This window comes from Musa acuminata, chromosome BXJ1-10, assembly GCF_036884655.1.
Source record: "Musa acuminata AAA Group cultivar baxijiao chromosome BXJ1-10, Cavendish_Baxijiao_AAA, whole genome shotgun sequence".
NCBI lineage: Eukaryota > Viridiplantae > Streptophyta > Magnoliopsida > Zingiberales > Musaceae > Musa > Musa acuminata.
Window position 1 is genome coordinate 16,477,383 of NC_088336.1, and position 23,731 is coordinate 16,501,113.

The 23,731-nt window shown below is 39.8% G+C and overlaps 3 protein-coding genes and 1 non-coding gene across 5 annotated transcripts; 3 read left to right on the forward strand and 1 right to left on the reverse strand.

The window, feature by feature from the left end:
- Nucleotides 1-4,836: 4,836 nt before the first annotated feature.
- LOC135594895 (cationic peroxidase 1-like) lies at nt 4,837-6,284 on the forward strand. Its single transcript, XM_065085402.1, has 4 exons — nt 4,837-5,113; nt 5,218-5,409; nt 5,503-5,668; nt 5,762-6,284. The coding sequence occupies exons 1-4, from the start codon at nt 4,889-4,891 to the stop codon at nt 6,151-6,153; spliced, it is 975 nt and encodes a 324-aa protein (XP_064941474.1). The 5' UTR covers nt 4,837-4,888; the 3' UTR covers nt 6,154-6,284.
- Nucleotides 6,285-7,427: 1,143 nt separating this feature from the next.
- Nucleotides 7,428-17,656, reverse strand: LOC135580811 (5-amino-6-(5-phospho-D-ribitylamino)uracil phosphatase, chloroplastic-like). Of its 2 annotated transcripts, XM_065085889.1 has the most exons (12): nt 17,457-17,656; nt 17,228-17,344; nt 16,139-16,207; nt 15,951-16,055; nt 15,404-15,458; nt 14,600-14,673; nt 12,730-12,813; nt 12,512-12,652; nt 12,353-12,418; nt 10,520-10,629; nt 8,010-8,218; nt 7,428-7,784 (listed from the first exon to the last, which is right to left on the reverse strand). In XM_065085889.1, the coding sequence occupies exons 1-11, from the start codon at nt 17,547-17,549 to the stop codon at nt 8,050-8,052; spliced, it is 1,083 nt and encodes a 360-aa protein (XP_064941961.1). In that variant the 5' UTR covers nt 17,550-17,656; the 3' UTR covers nt 7,428-7,784; nt 8,010-8,049. The 2 variants fall into 2 exon arrangements, with proteins under 2 accessions (XP_064941961.1, XP_064941960.1); XM_065085888.1 differs by lacking the exon at nt 7,428-7,784 and having other exon boundaries at nt 7,841-8,218.
- Nucleotides 17,657-21,386: 3,730 nt separating this feature from the next.
- Nucleotides 21,387-22,208, forward strand: LOC103999612 (transcription repressor OFP4-like). The gene has a single exon (XM_009421405.3). The coding sequence runs from the start codon at nt 21,387-21,389 to the stop codon at nt 22,206-22,208; it is 822 nt and encodes a 273-aa protein (XP_009419680.1).
- A 1,309-nt stretch (nt 22,209-23,517) lies between these two features.
- TRNAI-AAU (transfer RNA isoleucine (anticodon AAU)) lies at nt 23,518-23,591 on the forward strand. Its single transcript has one exon. It is a non-coding gene; the product is annotated as a tRNA-Ile (tRNA).
- The last annotated feature ends 140 nt before the right edge of the window (nt 23,592-23,731 follow it).

The window sequence follows — 23,731 nt, forward strand, 5'->3', positions numbered from 1 at the left end:
TTTACAATAATGCCCCTCTCAATTAGGACTCTCCAAGTTAAAGTCCTAACAGACCTGCCCTCTTCAAATCAGTCTTGTCCTCAAGGCTGACAATCTATGAATTTTGGGAATTTGATCTTCAAGTCATCATAGTTCTCCCAAGTGGCACCTTCTGCTAGTAAGTTCCTTTACAACTCCTATTCCTTTACAACTCCTAATTCTTCTCTAAGAAATAACCTTCAAACCCTAGCCGGCCTCTTCACCTCTTTAATAGAGGTCGGCTTAGGTAGATTTTACAAGAATGCCCCTCTCAATTAGGACTCTCCTAGTTAGAGTCCTAACAGACCCGCCCTCTTCAAATCAGCCTTGTCCTCGAGGCTGACAATCCATGAATTCTGAGAATTTGATCTTCAAGTCGTCATAGTTCTCCCAAGTGGCACCTTCTACTGGTAAGTTCACCCACCGTATTAGCACTTCAATAGTGGGTCGTCGTCGTCGAGTCAAGATTTGTCGATCAATAATGGCACTCGACTGGGTATGGAGTTCTCCTTAGGTAGTCATATTTGGTGGGTGGCTTTGAGCTGTCTCCAAGCACCTGTTTATCACTTCCATCTAACCGTCGGTTTGCGGGTGATACGCTGTACTCTTTTACAATTTAGTGCCCTTATAGCATAATTTTTTTGAGTCCCAATTGTAATGAGCCACGGAGCTTGGCGTTTCCTCCATTTTTTTTTTTTATAATCTTACTGGTCTCCGGATCTTCCTACCATTCCCTCTTAATATCCTTAGGGATGTTGCTAGTCGAAAGTGAAATGGTCAAAAATTCAGCTTGCTTGGGTAGCCGTGAAAGCGCATCTACAACAATATTCTCTTTCCCCTTTTTGTAAGTTATTTCATAATCATATCCAAGAAGCTTTGTTACCCATTTTTGCTGCTCGGGGGAAGATATCTTTTGCTCTAAGAAATATTTTAGGCTTTTCTGGTCGATCTTGATTTGAAAGCGTCGTCCGATCAAGTACGATCTCTATTTGGCCACCGCATGCACAATCGCGAGTATCTCCTTGTCATAAATAGTCATTTTGAGATAGGAAGGAGATAATGCCTTACTAGTATAAGCGAGGGGGCGGCCATCTTACATTAGTACAACACCAATTCCGACTCCGGAGGCATCGACTTCAATAACGAAAGTCTTGCCGAAGTCGAGTAGCGCTAGTGCGAGTGTTGTCGTCATTGCGGCTTTAAGTTTGACGAAGGCAGTGGTGGCTTTGTCCAACCATTGAAAAGTATCTTTTTTCAACAAGGAAGTAAGTGGTGCACTGATCTTTCTATCTTTTTTACGAACTTGCGGTAGAAGCCTATTAAACCGAGAAAGCCACGTAGCAATTTTATGTTCCTCGAGGTCAGCCAATTCTGCATTGCTCCAATTTTGGAGGGGTCCACTGCCACACCTTCCTTTGATATGATATGCCCAAGATATTTCACCTTCTGTTGAAGAAAGCAAAAATTCGTAGGGATCGTTGTGTGTTCAAAAGATGGTTTTCGGTATGCCTTCTTCACACACTCGTATTTGATGATACCCGGATTAAAGGTCCAGCTTGTAAAGATTTGTCCTCCCTTTCATCTAGCAATTCATCTACTATTAGAATAGGGTATTTGTCCTTGACGGTTATGCCATTAAGAGCTCGGTAATCAACACACAATCGTCATATTCCGTCCTTTCGTACGAGGAGCACTGGTGAAGAGTAGGGGCTGCAACTTGGCCGAATAACTTCTATTTTGAGCATCTCTTTTATAATCCTATCTATTTCATCCTTCTGGAGATGTGGATACTGATATGGCTGAGTATTTGCTATAGGTTTTCCTGGAAGAATCATTATACAATGATCATGCCGACGGGTAAGAGGTAGGTTGTACGGTTCGTCAAATATATTTGAAAATTTAGCAAGCAAAGAAAGTAGATTTGGATCTTCAAATTTTGTTGGCTCTCCCTTAGTTTACTGCTCAAGTTGTACCAAAAAACCGCTGCATGCCTTATGCAAAACCTTCTCCATTTGTTGTGTTCAAATCGTCATTACGTCGCCTCAACGTTTCCTGTGTAGTATCACCTGTTTCTCCTTACTGTAAAATTTCATAATTAGTTTCATAAAATTCCAAGAAATATCACCTAATGTCATCAACCATTTAATTCTGAGCATAGCCTCATGATCATCAAGAGGGAGGAGGAAGAAATATGTAATTATCTCTTGGTCCTACAGCAACAGTTTCGCCCGCGGGCATCTTTGGTTGCACTTTAGGGTTCTACCGTCGGTGACCTTTACATCAAACTTGCTACAACCTTCAATGTAGAGTGTCATCCGAGCTGCAACCTTACTATTTAGGAAGTTATTATTGCTGCTCATGTCGATGAGAATAGTGATCGGTTGTTGTTTGAGAAGGCCTCCAACTTTCATCGTTTGCAAGTTTGAGTAGCCAGCTAGTGCATGTACTGTAATGTCGGTCGGTTGTGGCTCTTCTTCCACATCTTCTTTTTCATGTTCAAGGCTCTTTTCTGGATGTTCAATGGCTTTTTCTTCTACTAGTTCAGTTATAAGAAGTCTCCCTTTACTACAACAATGTTCACGGCTCCACGGCTCATCGTAGTGCCAACATAACCCTTTCGCATATCGCTCCTGAAGTTCTTCTCTTGTCAACCTTTTTGGTACAGGGACTCAGTCGACAATAGGGGGGCTGAGGGCTTTAGTATTGTTGGTCGAGGAGTGACCCTAGTCCTCCGGGCTTCATGGTTCAATCGCTCCTCTTAAAATTGTGCGAAAGAGATGGCTGTCATAAGCGTGTATAGTTGTCATGCTTTAACTTCTCCCCGGATCTCTGGCTTCAAGCTCTCAATGAAGATCCCCAATAGCTATTTTTCAGACCAATCATGAGATTGATTAGATAACCTTTCAAACCTAGTTTGGTACTCCTGAATGGTGGAGGTTTGTCGGATCTTTGCTAATTGTCCATCAGTGTTCTCGTAATCGGTTGGTCCAAAGCGGATCAACAGTCTTTCTTTGAATTGTTGCCATGAGAGGACTCCATGAGTGTGTTCAAATCAGTCAAACCACTGTATGACATCTCCTTCAAGATGTATAGCCGTAATTTCTACCATAAATGCATCCGCGATTTTGTGGTACCGAAAATATTGCTCCGTGCGTGAGATCCAACCAATCGGGTCTCCTTCTTCCTATCTAGGGAAGTCCACTCTCATGCGTGGATAGTTGGGGTCGGTCATAGAGCCTCTCCTCCCTTGGAAGTCATCTCTTCGGGCTTAGTGCGATTGGGCAGAGTTCTCTCCTTGATATGATTTCTTCGGGCTTAGTGGTCGGCCCAATCTGAGTTCGGTAAAGAGCGTCCAAATCTTATCCTCCATTCGCGTCTCGAAAGCTTCGAATTTAGTATTGATTGCCTCCTCAGATGCCATAGTATATGCCTTCAAATATGTGATGTTAAGATCTCTCTTTTGTTGTCTGGTTAAAGGTATGTATAGGTTGAGAGAAGTGATGGTCGAAAGGGTTGGTGGATCAGTGGATGTAGGCTGCGGTTTAGGCTTATTTTGTAGTTATTTTGGGTGCAGTTTGAGGGTGTGGTTTAGTGGAGTTTTAGGGCTATGGATGAAAGTTTTAGATTTGCAGTAGATGGCAGCAAAGGTTTGATAGAAATCAATGAAAATTACTGCAGGTATGTGTTGTCTTGTAAGAGCAGAATTATCGTCGAAGAAACAACGGTTTCTCGATGAAATTTCCACCAAAAACTTAAGAAATTTGATGAGAGAATTGATAGCAAAATCTCATTTTATATGGCAGCAAGGATGTCCAATTTAATCAAGAAAATTTCAGCAGTATAATAGCAAGGAAATTGATGCAAGTTACGATAGCAGAATTCTCGTCGAAAAATTTCAACGATTTACGACGAAAATTTACAGCAACACAAATTCGTTTTTAAAAATGAACTCCTCAATAGATCAATCTTAGATAGAAGCCAAGATGATCTATGAAGTATGTAAGATATTTCATTCAATAAAGATTGTAAATAGATGGGTTAAGGCAATAATATGTGATTGAAATTTTCTACATCACAGATTTTCAAGTGTAGCAGATTGAACATAAAAGATTAGTGGTTTATATTAAGAATTTTTTAACGAAATCAAAGGAAAATCCACTGTTAGGAAGTGTCAAAGATATCATAAAAATTTCATAGAGATTTGGACATAAAAAAACATAGTAGCAAGATCAAACAAACAATGTTATGCGGTTGAAATTTTACGGTGCATATTTTCAAATATAGCGGTTTAGACGTAAAAAATCAATAGTTTATATTGAGAATTTTTTGACAAAATCAAAGGAAAATCTGCTATTAGAAAATATAAATGATTAAAAATTATCCCCTGAAAGAATATTTTATAAAATATTTTATCCATTTATTGCTAAGTATAGTCTTTTTTACTATTGATGATTGAATTCATATATCTCAGGTTACTTACTTGGGCATCAGAGGGATTTGATCAGAAAACATTTTTCGATCTCGATCTACATGTAGGTGGCACTTCAAGTACTTGACGTTTCTATCTTGAATTGAATCGTATCAAATTTAATTGAATTGATTTGGATTTTTTTTTTAACTGTCTAAAACTTGTGTACCTTTGAATTAAACTATTGCCATTTGAATGTTCAGGTTTTCAACTGTTCTCTCTCTCTCTTTTATATATATATATATATATATATATGGTCAAAGGTTTGGCTTTTCCTGTTGGTTGTATGTTCCTTGTGATTTCCCTGTTTGAAGAACTTTCAAAGGGAAGACCATGTCATGATTGGCAGCCATGTGTTTATTAATAAGAAACGGGAGTAGGTGCTGACCTCCGTGCACAGAAATGGCTTCGTTCCGGGGCTTATCTTGCAGTATCGCTTTGTGCTCGCTAATCGTCAGCTTCTTCTTCGTTCCATTAGCTTCAGCTCAGCTGTCGCCGACGTTCTACAACACCTCATGCCCGAATGCTCTCTCCATCATTCGCACCGCCGTGAGAGCAGCAGTGGCCAGGGACCGCCGCATGGGTGCTTCCTTGCTCAGGCTTCACTTCCACGACTGCTTTGTTCAAGCAAGTCTTCTTCTTTAGCTTGATTAGGCTTCTATTTATATCACAAGCGCACAATTAGGATCAACCAGAGGAGGATTAATGGACGATGTGTTGCTCGCTCGCAGGGATGTGATGCTTCTTTATTGCTGGATGACACTTCGACCTTCACAGGGGAGAAGACCGCCAACCCCAACAACAACTCCCTGAGAGGATTTGAGGTCATCGACGCCATCAAGTCGAAGCTGGAGAGCGCCTGCAAGCAAGTCGTGTCCTGCGCCGACATCGTCGCCGTCGCTGCTCGCGACTCGGTCGTCGCGGTTGGATCTCGTGACCCCTTTACGCTGCCGTAATTGTAGTCAAATAGAAGGCTTCAAATCTTATTAATCTGCTACGGGGAAAACATCTCACAGTTAGGAGGACCGACATGGACGGTTGAATTGGGCAGGAGAGACTCCACCACCGCAAGCTTGAGCTCCGCGAACACCGACATCCCCGGTCCCACCGCCGACCTCCGCACTCTCATCTCTTCTTTCTCCGGCAAAGGCCTTAGCGCCTCCGACATGGCAGCCCTCTCCGGTAATTCTCCTTCACAGCCATTCCTCACCCCACCTTACATCCAATTCTGGAGCTCCATTCGATCGAGTAAGCTGCATGTGATAATACCTGCAGGGGCTCATACGATAGGTCAAGCCCGGTGCTTCCTGTTCCGAGCCCGAATCTACAACGACACGAACATCGACCCCTCCTTTGCGTCGTCGTTGCGGTCGAACTGCTCGAGCTCTGGCGGCGACAACGAGCTGTCGCCGCTCGACTCGACGACGCCGACCGTGTTCGACAATGACTACTACGCCAATCTGGTGAGGGAGAGAGGGCTCCTGCACTCGGACCAGCAGCTGTTCATGAATGGAGGAGGGTCGGTGGAGTCTCAAGTCGGCTCCTACGCCACGAACTCTGCCAAGTTCTTCAGCGACTTCGCCAGCGCCATGGTGAAGATGGCAAGCATTAGTCCTTTGACTGGTAGCAGCGGAGAGATCAGGATCAACTGTAGGAAGATCAACTAAGAAATCCATGGGGTACGCTGTTGTGCATTTGCATTTGCATTTGCATGTTCCAGCAGTTCTCTGGCTCCATGTTTTGGCATTTTGCTTAAGAGAAGGGCAAAATGTTACAACCATTACCAAGACATGTGAGCTCTTTAGAGTGGGAAGGTGACATAAGGTATATTGTATCGATGCCTTTCTCTATGGGTCTAATTACATATTATTCTAATTCCTATACTTTCAAGACTTATATTATGATTTCTATATTTATGAAGCATTTAACCCTTTTGTTCCAACAAAAAAAATTTCTTTCTTAATTTTTAATCCTATGAAATTATCTTTTTAATCCTATCTCAATATAATTTTTAAAAATATAAAGCTCGAGATATTAAAAGTAACTAACTACATGATATATAATATATAATTAACTCTTCTCGATTGAAACCTCATTTTAGATTTTACCAAATGTTTCAATATAGTTAGACCTTATTAATATGATATTTGAGCAACGTTACGATAAATGAGATTAAATATTTTTTAATAACTATAAATATTTAAATTTTTTTTTTTTTAATATTAAAAATAAATATTAAAAATATCTAGCTATATAGTAATCGATAATTAGCCCAAATCCTACATGCAAACTCGTAGCCCCGTGGCTCACAAACCGAGGTGAACTGCACCACTCAACGCGGGCCTCGGCTTCTCCTTCCAGAAGCTTCAAACCGCATCGTCGCCCACCTCCTCCACCAACACATCGTCGGCAAACCCCTCCACCAACACATCGTCGGCAAACCCGTAGACCTCCACCGACAGCACGAAATCCCTGTTCTTCCTCTCGATCACCGCCAAGCCCTTTGTCTCCCCCACCTCCTCGACTCGATCCATAATTCGGTCCGTCGTCTCGCTAGACGCGAATCGCTCCTGATCCGAGGCTGCATCAGTGAACAGGCGGGAAAGGTCAAGCCCGGATGCGAAGGGTCTTATGAGGTCGAAGGCATTGAGCTCACCGCCACCGATACGACAGTGAATCTTGCTACTACAGGGGTGTACCAGAGTGCTACTACAGGGGTGTACCAGAGTCGCCAATTGATCAAGGTCAACGTCCCTAGCGAACCGATGATGCCGTCGACGAAGATGCGAGTGTACGATGGATACCTTTGATGGTGGCAACCACAAATGGCCGTCAGCACACAATGTTTAAACTCTATGATCATTGTTATTATTCTAAATGCTTAAACTCCAAAACTAAGTCAAACAGGATATCCACTTCATTATATTGATTCTTATCAAAATTCTAACTATAGAATTTAATTCAAATTATATTAACAGAAAAAAGAACTCTATGAACTTCTACACCCAAAAGTTTAGCAAGAGGACAACATTTCTCCTCTCAAATTACTATAAACTGGACACCTGTCGCACTGGAAAACTAATTGTCATCAACTCATTTTGAAGTGCAATGGGAGGCGTGGCACATGATTTCAAGTACCCAACTCGGTCGGTAGGAATGGCAGATTCCAGGTGAGTGAAACCCACCCGATTGACAATTCCCATAGCTTCGATCTTCCATTCCATCCCATCCCATCATTCATGGAATGACAGGTTCCAGTGTACACCATTTTGTTCTCCGATGCTTTGACAATGATGTGCTTATTGCGTGAAAAAATAATAGAACCATATGAGCAATTTATAACTTCCAAACAAATGCCCCAAGAAAACAATAAAATATAATAAGGCATAACAAGAGACACAATGTCAATAAAGGGAGAGGGAGAGAGAGAAAAAAAACTTATTTTCTCATATTTGAATCGTTTTGCAAAAATGCTTATTGGAGGGCTTCAAAGAAAAGTGATATGTACAGGGCTTTTCTTTACCTGAACCAAAAAGAAGAGACGTGCAGAAGGGGGGGAAAAATTAATAAATTGTATCGGTCATGAGCTTTCTTTTCGGTGGTGATTTCTCTATTATCTGCTTCTGCAAATCCATAAAACTTGATCCCTTGTGAGCAAATAATCTTCTAAGGTTAATCACAGAGAGCTCACTAAAGCTAGCAACAGCAAGATCGGCCTGTACCAACTCATACCTGCAGAAAGAGTAGCGAAAGATTACAGTCACTTTACGACAATAGCTATCTAGTAAACAAATTTCAGTGGAGTGATGAAAGACCATCCAAAAATCATAGGGAAACAAAGCAAAAGAAGACTACGGAACACAACATCATGTAAGTTTTCCTTATAAAAGCACATTGATTGACAGGATGGAGAAGGAACTCCATGTTCTAATAATACTCGAGATATGACAGTCTTATGTGAGACCCCTATAGTATGTGAAAATAACTTGAGTGAAAAATTCTCAATGTTTGGTCTGTTAATATTAGAACAGATAACAGTAGAGTGAATAATTCTTTTCAGCTCAATTTCTGAGGATAAATCCATTATAGAAAGCAAATATCTAAACTGTGAAAGCCCTCTTCCCAAGTGCCAGAAATGATGAAATATATGGTTCACAACTATGAATTGGAATGCAAAAAAAATATCAGCAATATCCTGTACTAAACTATGCCACAGATGCACCATCAGACCACTCTTGGCTGCCCTTGTAAGTGATGAAGAATGCCCTCATCTAAATTGGGGTGGTTTTCTTAACTTGCCTCGGAACCTTATTATGGGCCCACAGATACTCTCAAAAGCAACTGAACTATTATAAGTATATCAGTTGTTGTATAACACCTTCTCTGACAATCAATAAATTCACAGCATGTTTGTCCAAATTTCTTTTAGAGGTCAGCGATGTCTCATCCATGGTTACTATATCTTCATTCTACATGACCAAGCTATAGCTGTCCTGGCTGAAGATATTGCTTTTTTAATTACTTTCATCTGTTAGGTATCCCATGTAACATATTTTGGAACTCCAAGATGGCGATAATGTAGGCAATTTGTCTATCACGCCCTACATATTTATTGTTCCTAGTCCTAGATTCACTTTGCTCACATCACAAAATTAAAAGTGAAACACAACTACTCCGGTCACCAACTTGCTATGTTACCTTAGTTTTGGTAATTTTCAAGTCATTCATATTTTACTTGCCATAAGTCATCCCTCCTCACTTTATTAATGAGGCAGACAACGGCCCTCACTACAGCATGCCAGTGTTCCTGATCAGCAACCAAACCTTCTGGTCTCTGATGAAGATTGCAAAGATTGCACCTTCATCACCTCAGCTAATTAGTTCATGTGCAATCTCATGTTTATTACGCTGCTAACCTCAACCCACACCCAAGGAACAAAAGGGCCTACAGTCCTCAATCACTGCCACTTATTATCAAGTTCCAGCAGATCTGTCACATTTGATGTCCCTCTTATTTCAACACTGTAAGATGCATAATATGTGTATAATCCACCACAGTAATTAAAATCTTGATCTTCCACCAAACACTGATTGCGGCCAGATTGATATGGTATTGGTATAAATCAATGTACTAACACTCACTATGGATTGATATCTTTTGGACCAAAGAGGAGGGTGAGAAGAAGGGAGGTAGAGAAAAGGAGGCAGAGAAAGAGACTACCAGTAGGAGGCAGAGGAGGAGATGGTGACTCAGAGGAGCTGGCAGCAGCAGTGGCAATGGGAGGAGGCGGTGGCAGCAATGGTGCAACGGGGAGGAGGGGAGAGAGCATGTGTGAGAGAAAGAAAGAAAGAAAAAGAATAAGAAAGGACAGTGACAAGTGGCTGAAATTAAAAAACAATACTGGTATCACGTGGTACAATTTGAAACCAGTATGGTTACCCCTAGATAAACTCAGTACAGTGAGCTTATTAGACAGTACAAGCCCATACTGGACCAAATCAGGTTAAATCCCTTAGTCCACTTCTTGATTGACCGTTTGATCAGTAAATACCGGTCTCTACCAACCAATACAGGTGAATATACTTTGATCCCCAGATAATTAAGCTATCAATCTAAACAATTCTCATATATGGCATGCTCGTCGTGACTTGGTTAACAACAGTCTTCTCTTTATGTGATTAGTCCCATTCGTCACACCCAATAAGTTCATACTACAATCTACAACTTCAATGCAGTTGCTATATCCAAATAACTGAAGAGTTCAAGGTTAACGCTTTAAAAGATTTGCCGGGAACAATAACTAGTTGCAAGCAATAACTGATCTGAAGGCACGTGGGTTTGCCAACTATAGTGGATTCTTGCTAGTACCTGATAAGAATTTATTAATTACTACATATCGCAATTGAATACTCATAATCATAAGTTTAAAGTGGGTATTAAGCATATCAAATAACAGACGCACTTTGAAGGTACATTACAATCAAGTAATATAAAATGCAATCAAACTGTTAAGAAAGATGAAACACACGTACGCAGGATGAGCACCAATCAGAGCTACAGCCATCATTGTGCAGTTATGGGCAGCAGTAATGCCTCTAGGATCATCCTCGAATACAATACACTTGGAGGGCTTTCTATCCATCTAACACGGAAAATGAAGAACATCAACCAACTAAAATATAGCAACACATTATTTTGGACACAACAATTAGCCACCATGGCAAGAAGTATACTAATGTTGCTCCTAATATCTTAAATTCCAGAGAAAGAAAGAATAAGATACATGCAACTCAAATACTGAAAACAAATGTATATCCCACAACATTGGAAGTGAAAAAAAAAATCACAAACCAAATTGTCTACAAATTTTATATTGAATTTACAGTCCACATATTGAGTCACCCAATTTGGGAAAGAGAAAACAGGAACTTATGTAAATATATTTAGTTGAAAGTAAAAGACATGTAATGCATATAAGATATTTTAGATTTCAGATAACCTGAGTGTCAAATAAACACAGTAGAGATCCCACAGGGACTAAATTCTGTACCAGGATTACTGTTTCATTTGCCACATCTGCCAAGCATGCCGCCATGAGAACTCAACAACCAACCCTTGCATCATTCTTCCACTACCATTTACAACACCTTAACTTCAAACCCATCCTAGCTATTAGACCAAGGCACCCTGTCAAATAGAGCAGCTAATAGGAGTGACATGTCAATCCCGGTAGGAAGTTGGCAGGAAGGTAATGCCAACTTGAACACTGTAATCAGAATTCAGTTGTTTGAAGATGTTGAAAAAGACAATATTTGCAACAATACCTCCATTTTGTTCTAAGATTAGTAGCTGTGCTGGAGAGGAAGCAGGCTGGCGACACAGCAAGATAATGGTATTGTGACAATTCAATCAGCTGACAGGTGTTCATCAAGTCAATGACCAGATGATATTAGGTAATTAGATAAGGCCAGCGGAAGTGAGATAAGATTATTTATCATTAAGAAAAATGACAAAAGAAAATCTGGAGTATGTCGGCTTCTTGAAGTGGCCAAGAGTCAAGAACCATGAATTCAGTAGTTTTCACCCTTGAACTCAGAAGCAATGAAAAGCAACAAGTTGGAGAAAAAAAATCCTGATCCATGATGGGTTTAAAATGAATTAAAATCTCGAGGTGCCAATGAAAATATGACAACTCCAAGAATGTGTTTTAATTATTTTTTTGTTGAATTTGTATGTGTTTATTATAATGTTTAATTTGGCCCCTTTTTTTGTTTATATATTGTTTTTCTAAATTTTAGTTCTGTAGAATAAGAATTTAATTGATTTAGCATGACACTTGATATTGTTTTTAAGTAGTAGCTTATTACTTATTTCTCTTTCAGTTGACTGTCTGCACTGCACCATAGCTGGTTGACTATACAAGGATAACTAAGTTACTTTTAAATCTGTCACAAATTATCTTTTCACATTGACCCATGCTTAATAATCCATTGTTTCCCTTGGGCTTCCATCCAGTTTAATGTCAAAAAATAACCAGTAAAGTGAGAAATTTATCCCACTTTTGAACTAGTCTCAGGGCAAAGATAATACTTCATTAAATTTTTGCAGTAAAATGGAAACAGATTAGTAATTATCCAACATTTGGGTTATTCTCTCAGGGTAAAGGTTTGAGTTTTTACTTTATATAATATTGGCCATTGTGACATTAAGCAACATCATCAATTAAGAGAATCTTAAAACAGCATCTTCATTATAGAGATGATAATACAGCCTAGTAAGAATTCAGAATGAAATTAAACATCCACAGGAAATAGAAAAAGAGATGTAAATTTGTATTGACATCAAGTTTTAAGTTTTGCAAATACCTTTACTGCAGCTGAGAGGAATCGATGAGCTATAGACTCCATTCCATCCTCTTCAGTCACAATAGCCTACATGCCACGAGAAGCAACCATCAGCTTGATGGCTGCATCAAAAAAAATCATAAAAAGTAAAGGACGAGTGGAGTTCCGCATAAAATCCACCTGGAAATACTTTTTAAGCCCCATTTTCTGCAAGGACTCGTGCATATATCTTCGATCAAGACATGATACAATGGCACAAGGGATGCCTGCTGTATGGACTGCATCTAGCCACTCTTTTAATCCTTCAACTGGTGCATCTAGCTGGACAAGCAAAAAAGCTTGTAACTAGCTCATAGAGAATTCATTGACGGTCATGCATGTAATAAGGAGAAACATACCTTAATAAGATTCTCATAGTATAACTGTGACAGCCGTGACTTCAATCTTTCCAATTCACTTTCTTCTTCCTCCCAGCACAAAACCTGGAAACTCAAAAAGAATCCTGCAACATCAGTCATTTACTAATGAATGCAGCTCTATATATTAAAAATTCTTATTTGATACCAAGAAAAGAAAAACTACTCAAAGAAAAAACACAGGATCGACAACAGCATTGGTCTATTTGGTTGCCATTTTATAGGAGCATGACATACTCAGAATTTAATTGAGATGATACAAAAAAATTCTTAGCTGCTTCTAGTAATTTCTATGGAAGATATAAAACTTCTTCTGATTTGTGCCTAGTCAGCCTAAAATGACAAGATGCACTCTTGTGATAGTTATATTTGGTAGAATTTGTACAGACATGCAACCAAGCACCAGATGTCAGTTCACAATCTGTCCTTTGAAATTTTAGTTAAATAAGCTAAAACTAAAATTTCTAAAAACTCCAAAAAATCAACGTTTTGTCATTCATTTGAAATTCCCTTATTAAAGCTAGCATGTATTCAAGAAATATTTTTTTTCATTTTTTGCAAAGGGTAAGTGACGAAGACGGGATTTGAGACTAATATCTTGCGATAAACTCTCAAAGTCCTTATCAACCAAGCTAGTTGATACCTTTATATCAATGTAGCAAGGTCAGGCAAAAAAAATGCATAAAGACATCAATATCAGTGTAGCATGTTACATCTCTGCTAAAGTAAAGCTGATGACCAAGCCCATATACATAGTATATTGATCCTGATCTGGGTCAGCCAATTTTTGAAAGCTTGGACAATCGCCATCAGAACATCAATCTTAGCTCTGTGTGAGTCAATAACATTTCCATCGTTTTTTGTCCTTAGCTGATCGTATTGTTTTCAAGCAAATTCTAATGTAACCTAGTTGAACTGGAGTTTTAAAAGAATGTAGCAATACCATGAAACAGTATATTATAAGTGAGAAAGGATACAAGAGAAAGATTAAGGAAGAGAAGCATATAGAGGCAAGAGGCAAGGGGGAGGCAGAATCCACTAGAAGAAATTAGTTCGGTCTTTGCAGTGGCCGCTCCAATGTCCACCAAGTATGAAGGTCATAAGCCCTAAAGGAAAACCCAAAACTAACCAAATTATCGATCTAGCTTTATAAATATCTCACTTTGTTCAGCCTAACTCATGATAACATCATAACACAAAGAAACTAATGACCTTTACACCTTCAGTCAGCCACAATGCCTTCAGGTTCTAGTAACCTGTTCAAAATCAGTCTGTTTTGTGCAATGAGTTTCATAGGTGCACCTTATCAAGGCATCACAAATTCATATAGATATTGACTCAAATTGGCTCCAAAATCCCACACTGGCTAATAGAGATAAGGAAAAAAAAAAGCAACCATGCTCGGTTTTTAGATTGGATGATTTTTGTGCCATTTCAGCAAACATCAGCAATCAGTGCATCACCGAAAATGAATGATTTTCCATCAAAATAATGTTGTATTTAGAAAGACGTAGCTACAGGTTTCTTTTGGAGGAGAAGCAGATCCAGACAAATAATCTAGTGTAGTTACAAGCTCATCTGTGTTTTTAACAGTTTGATGAAGAACAAGTCCTTGAATGCCAATGTATTATACAGATATTTTCATATACGATTTCCACCAGAAATACCTAGAAGGAAATCATCTCCTTTAAGATAAATCAAATACATTACACATTAGATGCTTTTAGTGCATCAAAGTTCTAGATTCAATATGCCATTATTCTACTTACCACTCAAGACATGATCAACATCTAGAAAAACAACTACACTAAATCAGTGGCCGAAGTACAATTATCCAAGCATAGATCTTTACCTTACGAAGGACATGATCAGCAGCTGTATGAAGAATCAACTTGTTTATGTGTCTGTCACTTGAAAATTCATTTCCTGCATGAGAATAGGGTACAATAACAGCTACGGCATAAGAGCTCCAGAACAATCGAGCAAAACACAAAGATAATATTCAACTGCAATGAAGAAAATATCATGCCAAAAGTGGTCCCAATCAGGATACAGGATCCATTATGTGCCTTGTAGATAATGGCATGCAAACAACAAATTGCTTTTAGTTCAAACTATTCCAATATCTCTAGAATTTATGTACAAGATTATTAGGCATTAGACTGACAGAATGGTCACAACCATGAAGTTCTGGGAAACAAATGAGATTCTAAGGAAAAAAGATGCATTAAAACACATACAATCTCCCAAAACCAGGGTGCTTTAGTAGACCAAAAGAATGAATAACTAGATGATCCAATAACCAGATACCTCCAATACAACTGACTTGAGAACTTAAGTGGGAAATTATACTGTCATGCAAAGACTCCTGGTCAAGCACTTAGGTATTTTGGTTCACCCATTCTTTTGACTTGCCCAATCATTAATTTAACAGATTCTTGATTGTGAAAAAACAAGAAAACAAAAAATTAGTAAAATACCAACTCCTTCCCACCACTCGCTCACAGCCTTCAAAACCCAGGAACCATCACTTTTGATGCCATAATCTTGGTACAAACTAATTATACTAGTGCTTTTTCTGTGGACCACTAAATGCTGCTGAATATGTTGAATGCGTGACAAAACAGCATATTCCTTATATCAGCTGCAAACATACCCTCTTCAGAAGCAAGCTGTCTCCAAGCATCCAATTTCAAAGATCGGGTGTCAGCCTGAGACAAACACAAAAGTATGCTCATGTCATACAATACACAAAAAACAAAAGCAAAAGACACTGAAAAAAAAATGCTCCAAGATACTTGCAACTACTCTAAGAAAATAGCAGCTTTTTGATACTCTTCCTATAGAACCTATAAGGCATCATCAGGCTGCAGCTATTCACAAGACCAAACTGTGTTCTTAAACTTCTGAAGTCAAGCCCAAGCTCTCACTAAACTCTTTTCCACTGTTGAACTTCCCTGGAGGTTCTGGTGTTTTTCAACTAATGTCACAGTTGATATAGCACAGTTTGTTACTTTTGCAAACAACTGTAAATGTTGAAGCATGTACAGGATCAGATTACTTGCCTACAGTGGGTTAGATGTTTCCAGGAAATGACAGGTACAGATCAACAAATGTTGGCAACAAGTGCCTATGATTGATTTGGTTCTACTAGAAAACATAACAAAGAGATACAAAGATACCAAAAGAGTTTCAGTAATTACCACAACATTGTCCCATGAGAAGATAAGTCCAAATGCTTCATCTGGCTTCATGGCATGCCGTACCCGTTGAAGAAAGCACTCTTGCAATTTATCATTTAGATAATCCTAAAAAAATCAGCATCATCAATTTTTATCTCACAACAATGAACATCACAAGACTGCAAAGAACAAGAAGTCGAGATTCTTACCACATCAACCTTTAGTGGACCATCCATTCTAAACGTCTCAAAACCTTCTCCATATTCGGCTCCAATTGCCTGGAACCAACATATGCACGCTTGAACCACTTTCATTAATATGGTGACAGCCAAAGGCAGAAGTCATTATACAACAAAAAGATGAAAGATATAAAATTCAAGGCTACATTTATCAAATATGAAATCCCGGTTGTTCCTTTCTTGCTAATCTTCAAAAAGCTGTCTCATCACCATCAATCTCTGAATTTAGGTTCTAAAATTCCATAAAAATGAATTTCAAGCTTAGAGCTCATCTTTTAACACTCTAATTGGAACCAACTTTATGTAAAACTGAATCAACTTTAACTTAATTATAATTAAATAGATTTCAGTTGATTGAAACTGAGTTCAATTGAATTGAAAGTTAGCTTTCTGTTTGGAAAATAATAGAAATGAATTGAATGCCTTAATACCCTTGGATGTTTGGAAAGAAAAAAAGGAAATGCTTTGAGTTACCTATTATTCCAGTAGTATTCTTGTTTAAGATTTGAATTAACTACTAAAATAAAGAAAATCATATTTAGAATAAATAAATGCAATCAGATTGTATCAACCCAATTCAGCCCGACCAAGACATTGTATGGGTTGCATATATAACTGGCGGATCAAGTTAGATTTGAATAAATTGTATATGTATTTACCATTGTGCTGTCATTTAAACCAAACCATCGATGCTTTTTGGGTTGGGTGTGACACAAAAAGAGGAATTATACCGTGTTAAAAGAAAGACAATGAGTACAAGTGTTTTCATGAAGAATGATGCTATATCAGGCATTCAATAAATAGTACGACTTCAATAAACGAATTCCATTCAGACCCAGCTTAAGGTCACGTGATTTGCTCCTAGTCATAACATACCAATTCAATTCCATCCAAACTAACACAATTATAGTCGCTTGCTGCTCCAATTAAGGCATTCAATTCAAGTATCCCGAATTCTGCTTTTGGACAACTCAGTTCATACCAGACGACCGTAAAACGAATCGATCGCATTATCCTGCGGTAAGAGCTAGAAGGAACAGTGAAATCGGAGCCGCTCACCTCCTCCACGAAAACCTTGCTGGTGACTCTCGGGAACCCGTTTCCCAAATCCTTGTCATCAGACCCAGCCGCTCTACAGAACACCAGACGACTTCGGGCGATCGAGGGCTTCAACCCCTTCAAAAAAAATATATATAAGGAAAATATCTCACAAAAAAGGTTAACACAGAGGGGAGAAAAAACATAAAGAGGGAATTCAGGAAAGAAACAGAGAAATAAGCCTCTGTACCACTAATCGGGGCTTCGCGGGTACCGAGGAAGTTCCGAGGCGAGACGCCGGCCTCGGCGGCACCAGAGACGAGCTCCGAATGCTGCACTCCATGGGCTTCGAGAATGAGCGACACGAGAGGAGAAGACAGAGAGAACAGGGAAGAAGAGGGCGAGAGAGACTCGTGACGGCTCTTAGGTTCACCGCCACATTTATTATTTTTAGGGCTTTTCTGTGGTCACAATTACAAAAAGGTCCTGCCCTTATGTTCACGCGGATTAGATCGGGTCAGGGCGAATCGATTTGGATTAGATTTGACTCGACGAGTCAAGAGTTGTTCACATCAGACTGCCGTGCACGTCCTTCTCATTTTCGGATGCATGTGAAATATTGCCACAAATATACAGTAGTCATTTATAATATAGATTATTTATTTTATTATTTTTTATGAATTCTCAAAAAAAATATTTTTTTGGATTTTTGCACGAAACATTTTTTTTTATCTAATACCTAAAATACTTATAATCCGACAACCTATCTATTTTTTTTCTCTTTTTTAATGGACCGAAAGTGAATCGGTTCAATTATAGTATTTTTACATTATGTTCAGATGTTTTCAGGAGTATTAAAAAAAATAGTATAATGTAATAAAAATATTATGTTTAAGTATTTTTATACTAAGTTATAGTGGTTTATTGATATTATTGAAAACACCATGATATAGTATAAACATTATTATGTTTAATACGGTATTTTTTATAAAATTTATATAAAAATAATATTTTTAATATTATTGAAAAGAATATATTATTAGGGAATTCCGAAAATGGGAATACTTCATGAGAAAATAAATTTAAAAAAAATATATTTCAGGAATTCATCCATTCTTTTTTGTTTTATGGAATTTTTATTCAAGACAAAAGTAGCAACAATTTTGAATGGAAGAAAACTTGAGGATGGAGATAACTTGTCCAATTCCATGAACCATGTTCACACAAAGCTTTGATGAGCATTTGGTGGAGGAAGACAACTTGTCCACTACCACCATCAACCACGGCTCAGGAATACCGAGAACTCCAGAATCCAAAGAGTGAGGGCGATGTGCAAGAAAGTGCAGCAAGAAGCACAATATTTTGGCTACTTTTAGTGTTGTAGAACTGTCAACTTCATGAGAGACTTGTGTCTTAAAGCCACAAGAGAGATCGTGGGATGTTGTGTAAAAAGATCAAACTCTGTATCCTTGCTTAGATCTTTCCTCCATTCCCTAACCACGTCATGTCACTAAAAGAAAGTGATGGTGTCGTGCCATTGATTTCTTTTGGATGGTGTTTCACGGTAAGAAATTGTACTCCAACACTCCATCCATCCATCAAAAACTCGATCCTTAATTCATCGGATTCCATACTTCAGTAATCTTCAGCTCTTAGCATTCCAAATGCCAAACCGGACGTTGACTCCGGTGGACAAGATGAATAAAAAGTCAAACCACCAATTGACTTCTTTCGCCGAAAGAATCAGTGGGCGAATGCCAGTATCTTTGACGATTCGATCGATCACCATTAGCTCCCTGTTGATCTACGTACCTGCACGGATATCCACCACATCGATCAAATGTTTAATCACCTAATTTCCCACTTTAACTCTCACAATAACGTGCCATCTTCTTCTTCCTCTACTCGTGAACGCATGTGGAAGTCAAACAACGGAGGGTTGGAGTCCCTTCGCTTCTCTCACCTCTGACGTAACCATTTCCGAGCTCTCCAACACACACTCCTTCCGTCTTCCCCCTTCGGTCACTTTGCTCGCCTCCACTCTCCTCTATAAATAACCTCGACGCAAGTGCTGGTCTGCACTACCATACTACCTCTTGTTATCCGCCATGGCAATCCAATACAAAGTCACTGCATGTCTTCTAATCCTAATCATCTTCCAGCAATGCACTGCGAGACCTCTCGGTCCGGTCACCTCCGGCCCAGGGAAGACAGCTTCGAGTTATAGTCCTCCATCTGCCCAGCCATGCAACACGGCGACGGCCACCACCGTTGGCTTGGTGTCGAAGAATAAGAAGCTCGTGGCGACGTCCTCGTCGGCGCCGGTCCTCTTCACCATGTTTAAAGACATCGCGCCACCGTCCGGTCCAAGTGATGGATCCAATGGAGGACATTCTTAGATGACAGAAGAAGACTGTTACAGTATCCACGAAAAGACATAGCTTTCTGGTGTTTTGAGAGTGCAAATAAAAAAGGATGAGAAGAAGAAGTTTACGATAGTAACTTGTAATGTTTCTCACGCTTGTGTGTTTAGCATAACTTAAGGACAGCAAAATGGATGAGAAGAAGCCAAGTTGCTGTATATGTAATTGTTTTGGGGATTTAAACATCATGGTATGTGCTACTTGATTGGGTTACAATGGTGCAGAAATATGAACTGTGAACCCTGACAACAACAGGAAAAAGAACATATAGTTATAAATATAGATTGGAGAAATCATTCTATAAATGATATGTAAGTAATAATTGTGTATAAAAATGCAGGAAAAAAGTTTTTTTGATTTTTGGAGAAGTCTGGACATAATTGAAGTCGAGTTAACATCCATGAATAGGGCAACGAGAACTCGAGAGAGTTGAGACGTGCATCTTGGCTTGTTATCAAAGAACAGTTGATGAGAGAGCAACAGTATTAGGTAGGCAGAACCTGGAAAATGATGGGAGTTGACAAACCGATCATGCGTTCTCAAAGTTCATGGGAGTTTGAGCATCAAGTCAACCCCCCATTAATTTCTATCAGTAGTTTTTGATCTGGTCTACCCTGAAACATGTTGACAATGATTCGAATTCGTTAATTGTCACGGAAACACATGATGAACTGTAGCTCAAATCTCATGTAGAATAATAGATCAGGTAAAGATAGCTTGTGATTATATATATATATATATATATATATATATATATATATATATATATATATATATATATATATATATATATTGTGTGTGTGTTGTACGGATCCACAGTTTTATTCAGTATGAATTATTATATAATACATATATTCAGTATGATATATATATATATATATATATATATATATATATATATATATATAAAATTCATTCTGGATAAAGTTGTGTCGAGATCTAAATTCAAACTCAAGTCAGAAATAAGCCGATCCATAATTCGTTGCCGACGTGATAGTAAATGCCATATTTGCCCTTTACGTGTGGCTTCTACGCACATCGAAATCGCTTGCCGCCCACCATTAGCTGCAATGTATGACCAAATCGCACTGCACATGTCGTCGGCATATCCTTCTCTGCTTTTCTTCCTCTTCGCCCCTCCCCCACGTTAAAAGTCGACCTTAATCTCGCCGGCATGTCTGTTGTTACAGCGCACTCGGAAACGCACGGAGAGTCACACCGCCCCAAAAGCGCTCCACGTTTGGCTGTAAAGCTGCGGACTTCCAGCCATAATGGCCTCGGCACTCTTCTAAAGGGTGTGTACTCCTACCACACTCCCTGCAAGCAAGCAGGAGAAGGCCATGCGTTGTGGCATCTCAAGTTCATCAATTGATGAAATCAAATAATACACTTTTCATGCTGAATATTAGCAGTCATCATAATTGTGTTCTCCATCTTTCATTCAGTAGTTCCCTGTTTCTGATTTGCTTTTAGTTTCTGAGAGGAGGATGCGGTTTATGTTTTTGATCCCACCACCATCTTTATCGACAATCCCAACCTTTTCTGCTTCCTACCAACCTTTCACCTCTCTTTGTTTGTCTCCCACTATCCTCCTCCTCCTCCTCCTCGGGACATAAAGAAATCTGGAGGCTGGAGCTTTACGTTTCCTATCCGTAAGAAACCGCAGAATTAGCTCATGCTCTTCATGTGGATCAAGCTCTACTTATCTAGTAGTCCATAACAAAGTGTTCTTCTTCCATCGAGAGTGTAGTTTGCAGATGGGCAATCATCGATTTAGGTTATCTGACATGATGCCTGGCTCCTGGTTCTACAAGCTCAAGGATATAGGCAGATCAACCAGACGCCAGAGCATCCACAACACCATGAAGCGAAGTCATCCTCATACATCTTCGCCACCCAGAGAACTGGCTCAACTCCCTCGAAGATCCTCCTACTACGTCTCCACCAGAGAAAGAACAGAGGGGTTTCCTCGTTCTCCTGTCAACCACAAGGCCTCAGACACTCATTTCCCCGCATTATCTCCGAGAAAGACCAGAGCAAACATCCAAAGGAAGGCTACAGAGTCTGAAAGCCCATCGTATCGTGACTACGTTGATCGATGCCATGAAAATTCCTCCACGGATGACAACACCATGGGCACCATGAGTGGAGACTTGGAAGTACTGTCGGAGCTTAAACTACCACCAATTCTGACGAAACCGATAAAGGATGTCCATGACGATGACGCACCGGACAAGACTTGCGTTCTTCGGGAGCACAGGAAGCGGATTGGAAGGAGACCAGAGGTCAGAGCTTATCGCACTCCACGCCTCGCCGGTCTCCAGGCTTACAGGAACCGTAAGTCATCAGTGCAACAGAGCAAGGCATTGCTGGGGAGCTTGGTGGTGGTGAAGTCGTCCTCGGATCCGCAAAGGGATTTCAGGGAGTCGATGGTGGAAATGATCATCGGAAACAACATTCGATCGCCGAAGGAAATGGAGGAGCTGCTAGCGTGCTACTTATCGTTGAATTCGTGGAAGTATCACAGTCTCATTGTCAAGGAGTTCCAACAAATCTGGCTCGAATTCAGCTCCACTTAGATTGTGACGAAATGTCTAGCGTGTTGTAGAAACTGATATTTGCAAGAGAAGCTGCGTGATGTATAGAATGGTAGAATGTCCAGTGTAACTACGCTACACTGGTGATCTTGTGCTTCTCTGTTTTCGTGTATAGGTTCGATTTATTTTGCAATCTGATTCGTACATTGTGTGTCGACAGCCTGTGGGACTCTTCACTTGCACACAGTTGAGCTTCTTTTAGCGTTTGTGCTTTGGATCGGATATCATGACTCCTGCCATTGGTAGGAGAAGTATTGGATAACCAGCACGATGCCCAGTCGTCCCACTGTTTCCTCAGCTATTGCTGTTGTAAGATGGCTGCGACGTCGAAGACGTCAAGCTTAGTTCGTCTTGCCAACCAGTGAAGCCACCACCATGACCCAGCCACGAATCTTGTTGATCCAGTACTCTGTTCTCAGTCTGTGATTCTCGTCTTCCTTCTCTTTCCGCAGTGCTGCTGGTTGATCGCTGGATCGTTATCTCGTCTTCTGCAGGCAGGTCTGGGCTCGAGTCTTCTTCCACCTCTTTATCCACTTCGATCTCGGTTGTGGTTTGAGCTGGTTCTCTTCATGGATTGAAGGTGAGCAAACTGGCTCTGGTCATCGTTGTCGGCTAAGGAGGATATTGAAGGATGTCGTTCCATCATTATGTGCACAGTATCGATCTCCACGAGAATATGTCAGTGTCCTAGGAACGTTATAGTAGTGAATTAGATAGAGGTGGAAGAGACACAGGGACGGACACTTCACATGAATCTGATTGTTCAGATTCAAACTTTTATGAGGAACTATAAATACGAGATGGAATTCAAACTATGATAATTGCGTTAGACAAAGTGCAAGGCTTTCAATTGGTCTGCTGCCACCTCTAAAGCCAACAGGATTATATCTCAAGGACGAAGTCAATCATCTGTGGTACAAGAAAAATAAACCAACGGCTTTCCTTGTGAGGGTAAAGTCAAAATCATGTCTAGTTGACTTCTGGTCAAGCTGTAATCAAATCTAACCTTTTTTTGTTTTTTGGAGAGAAAAATTCCAGGTTGGCTCCACTGGCGGGAGAGATTTGAAGCTCCCGCTCCCTCTCCCTCGCTCTACTGCTTCCGTAAAGTTCGATTTGATATGGCTCATCTTCCCCATTAGAGTGAATGCCCTTTGGCGGCTGGGACGATCCCTGCGTCACGAATGGTCTCCCCCATTTTCTGAGACACGACTACGAGGGCGAAGATGGAGGGAGCAGTGGTCTCTGCGGAAAATTTAATAGAAATATAAGACGGAATCAAATTAAATAACATGGCCTATTAGCTCAGTTGGTTAGAGCGTCGTGCTAATAACGCGAAGGTCGCAGGTTCGAAACCTGCATGGGCCAATATTTAATTTTTATGAGCTTTCATTAGTTTTGTGGGCTTTGGGCTTTTATGGGTAACCTTTATCAGTTCATTATGAGATTAGATCCGAGATAAACATTAGCTAAAACTTTGGAAGGGTCAACGTCGGGTCAACGTCTAA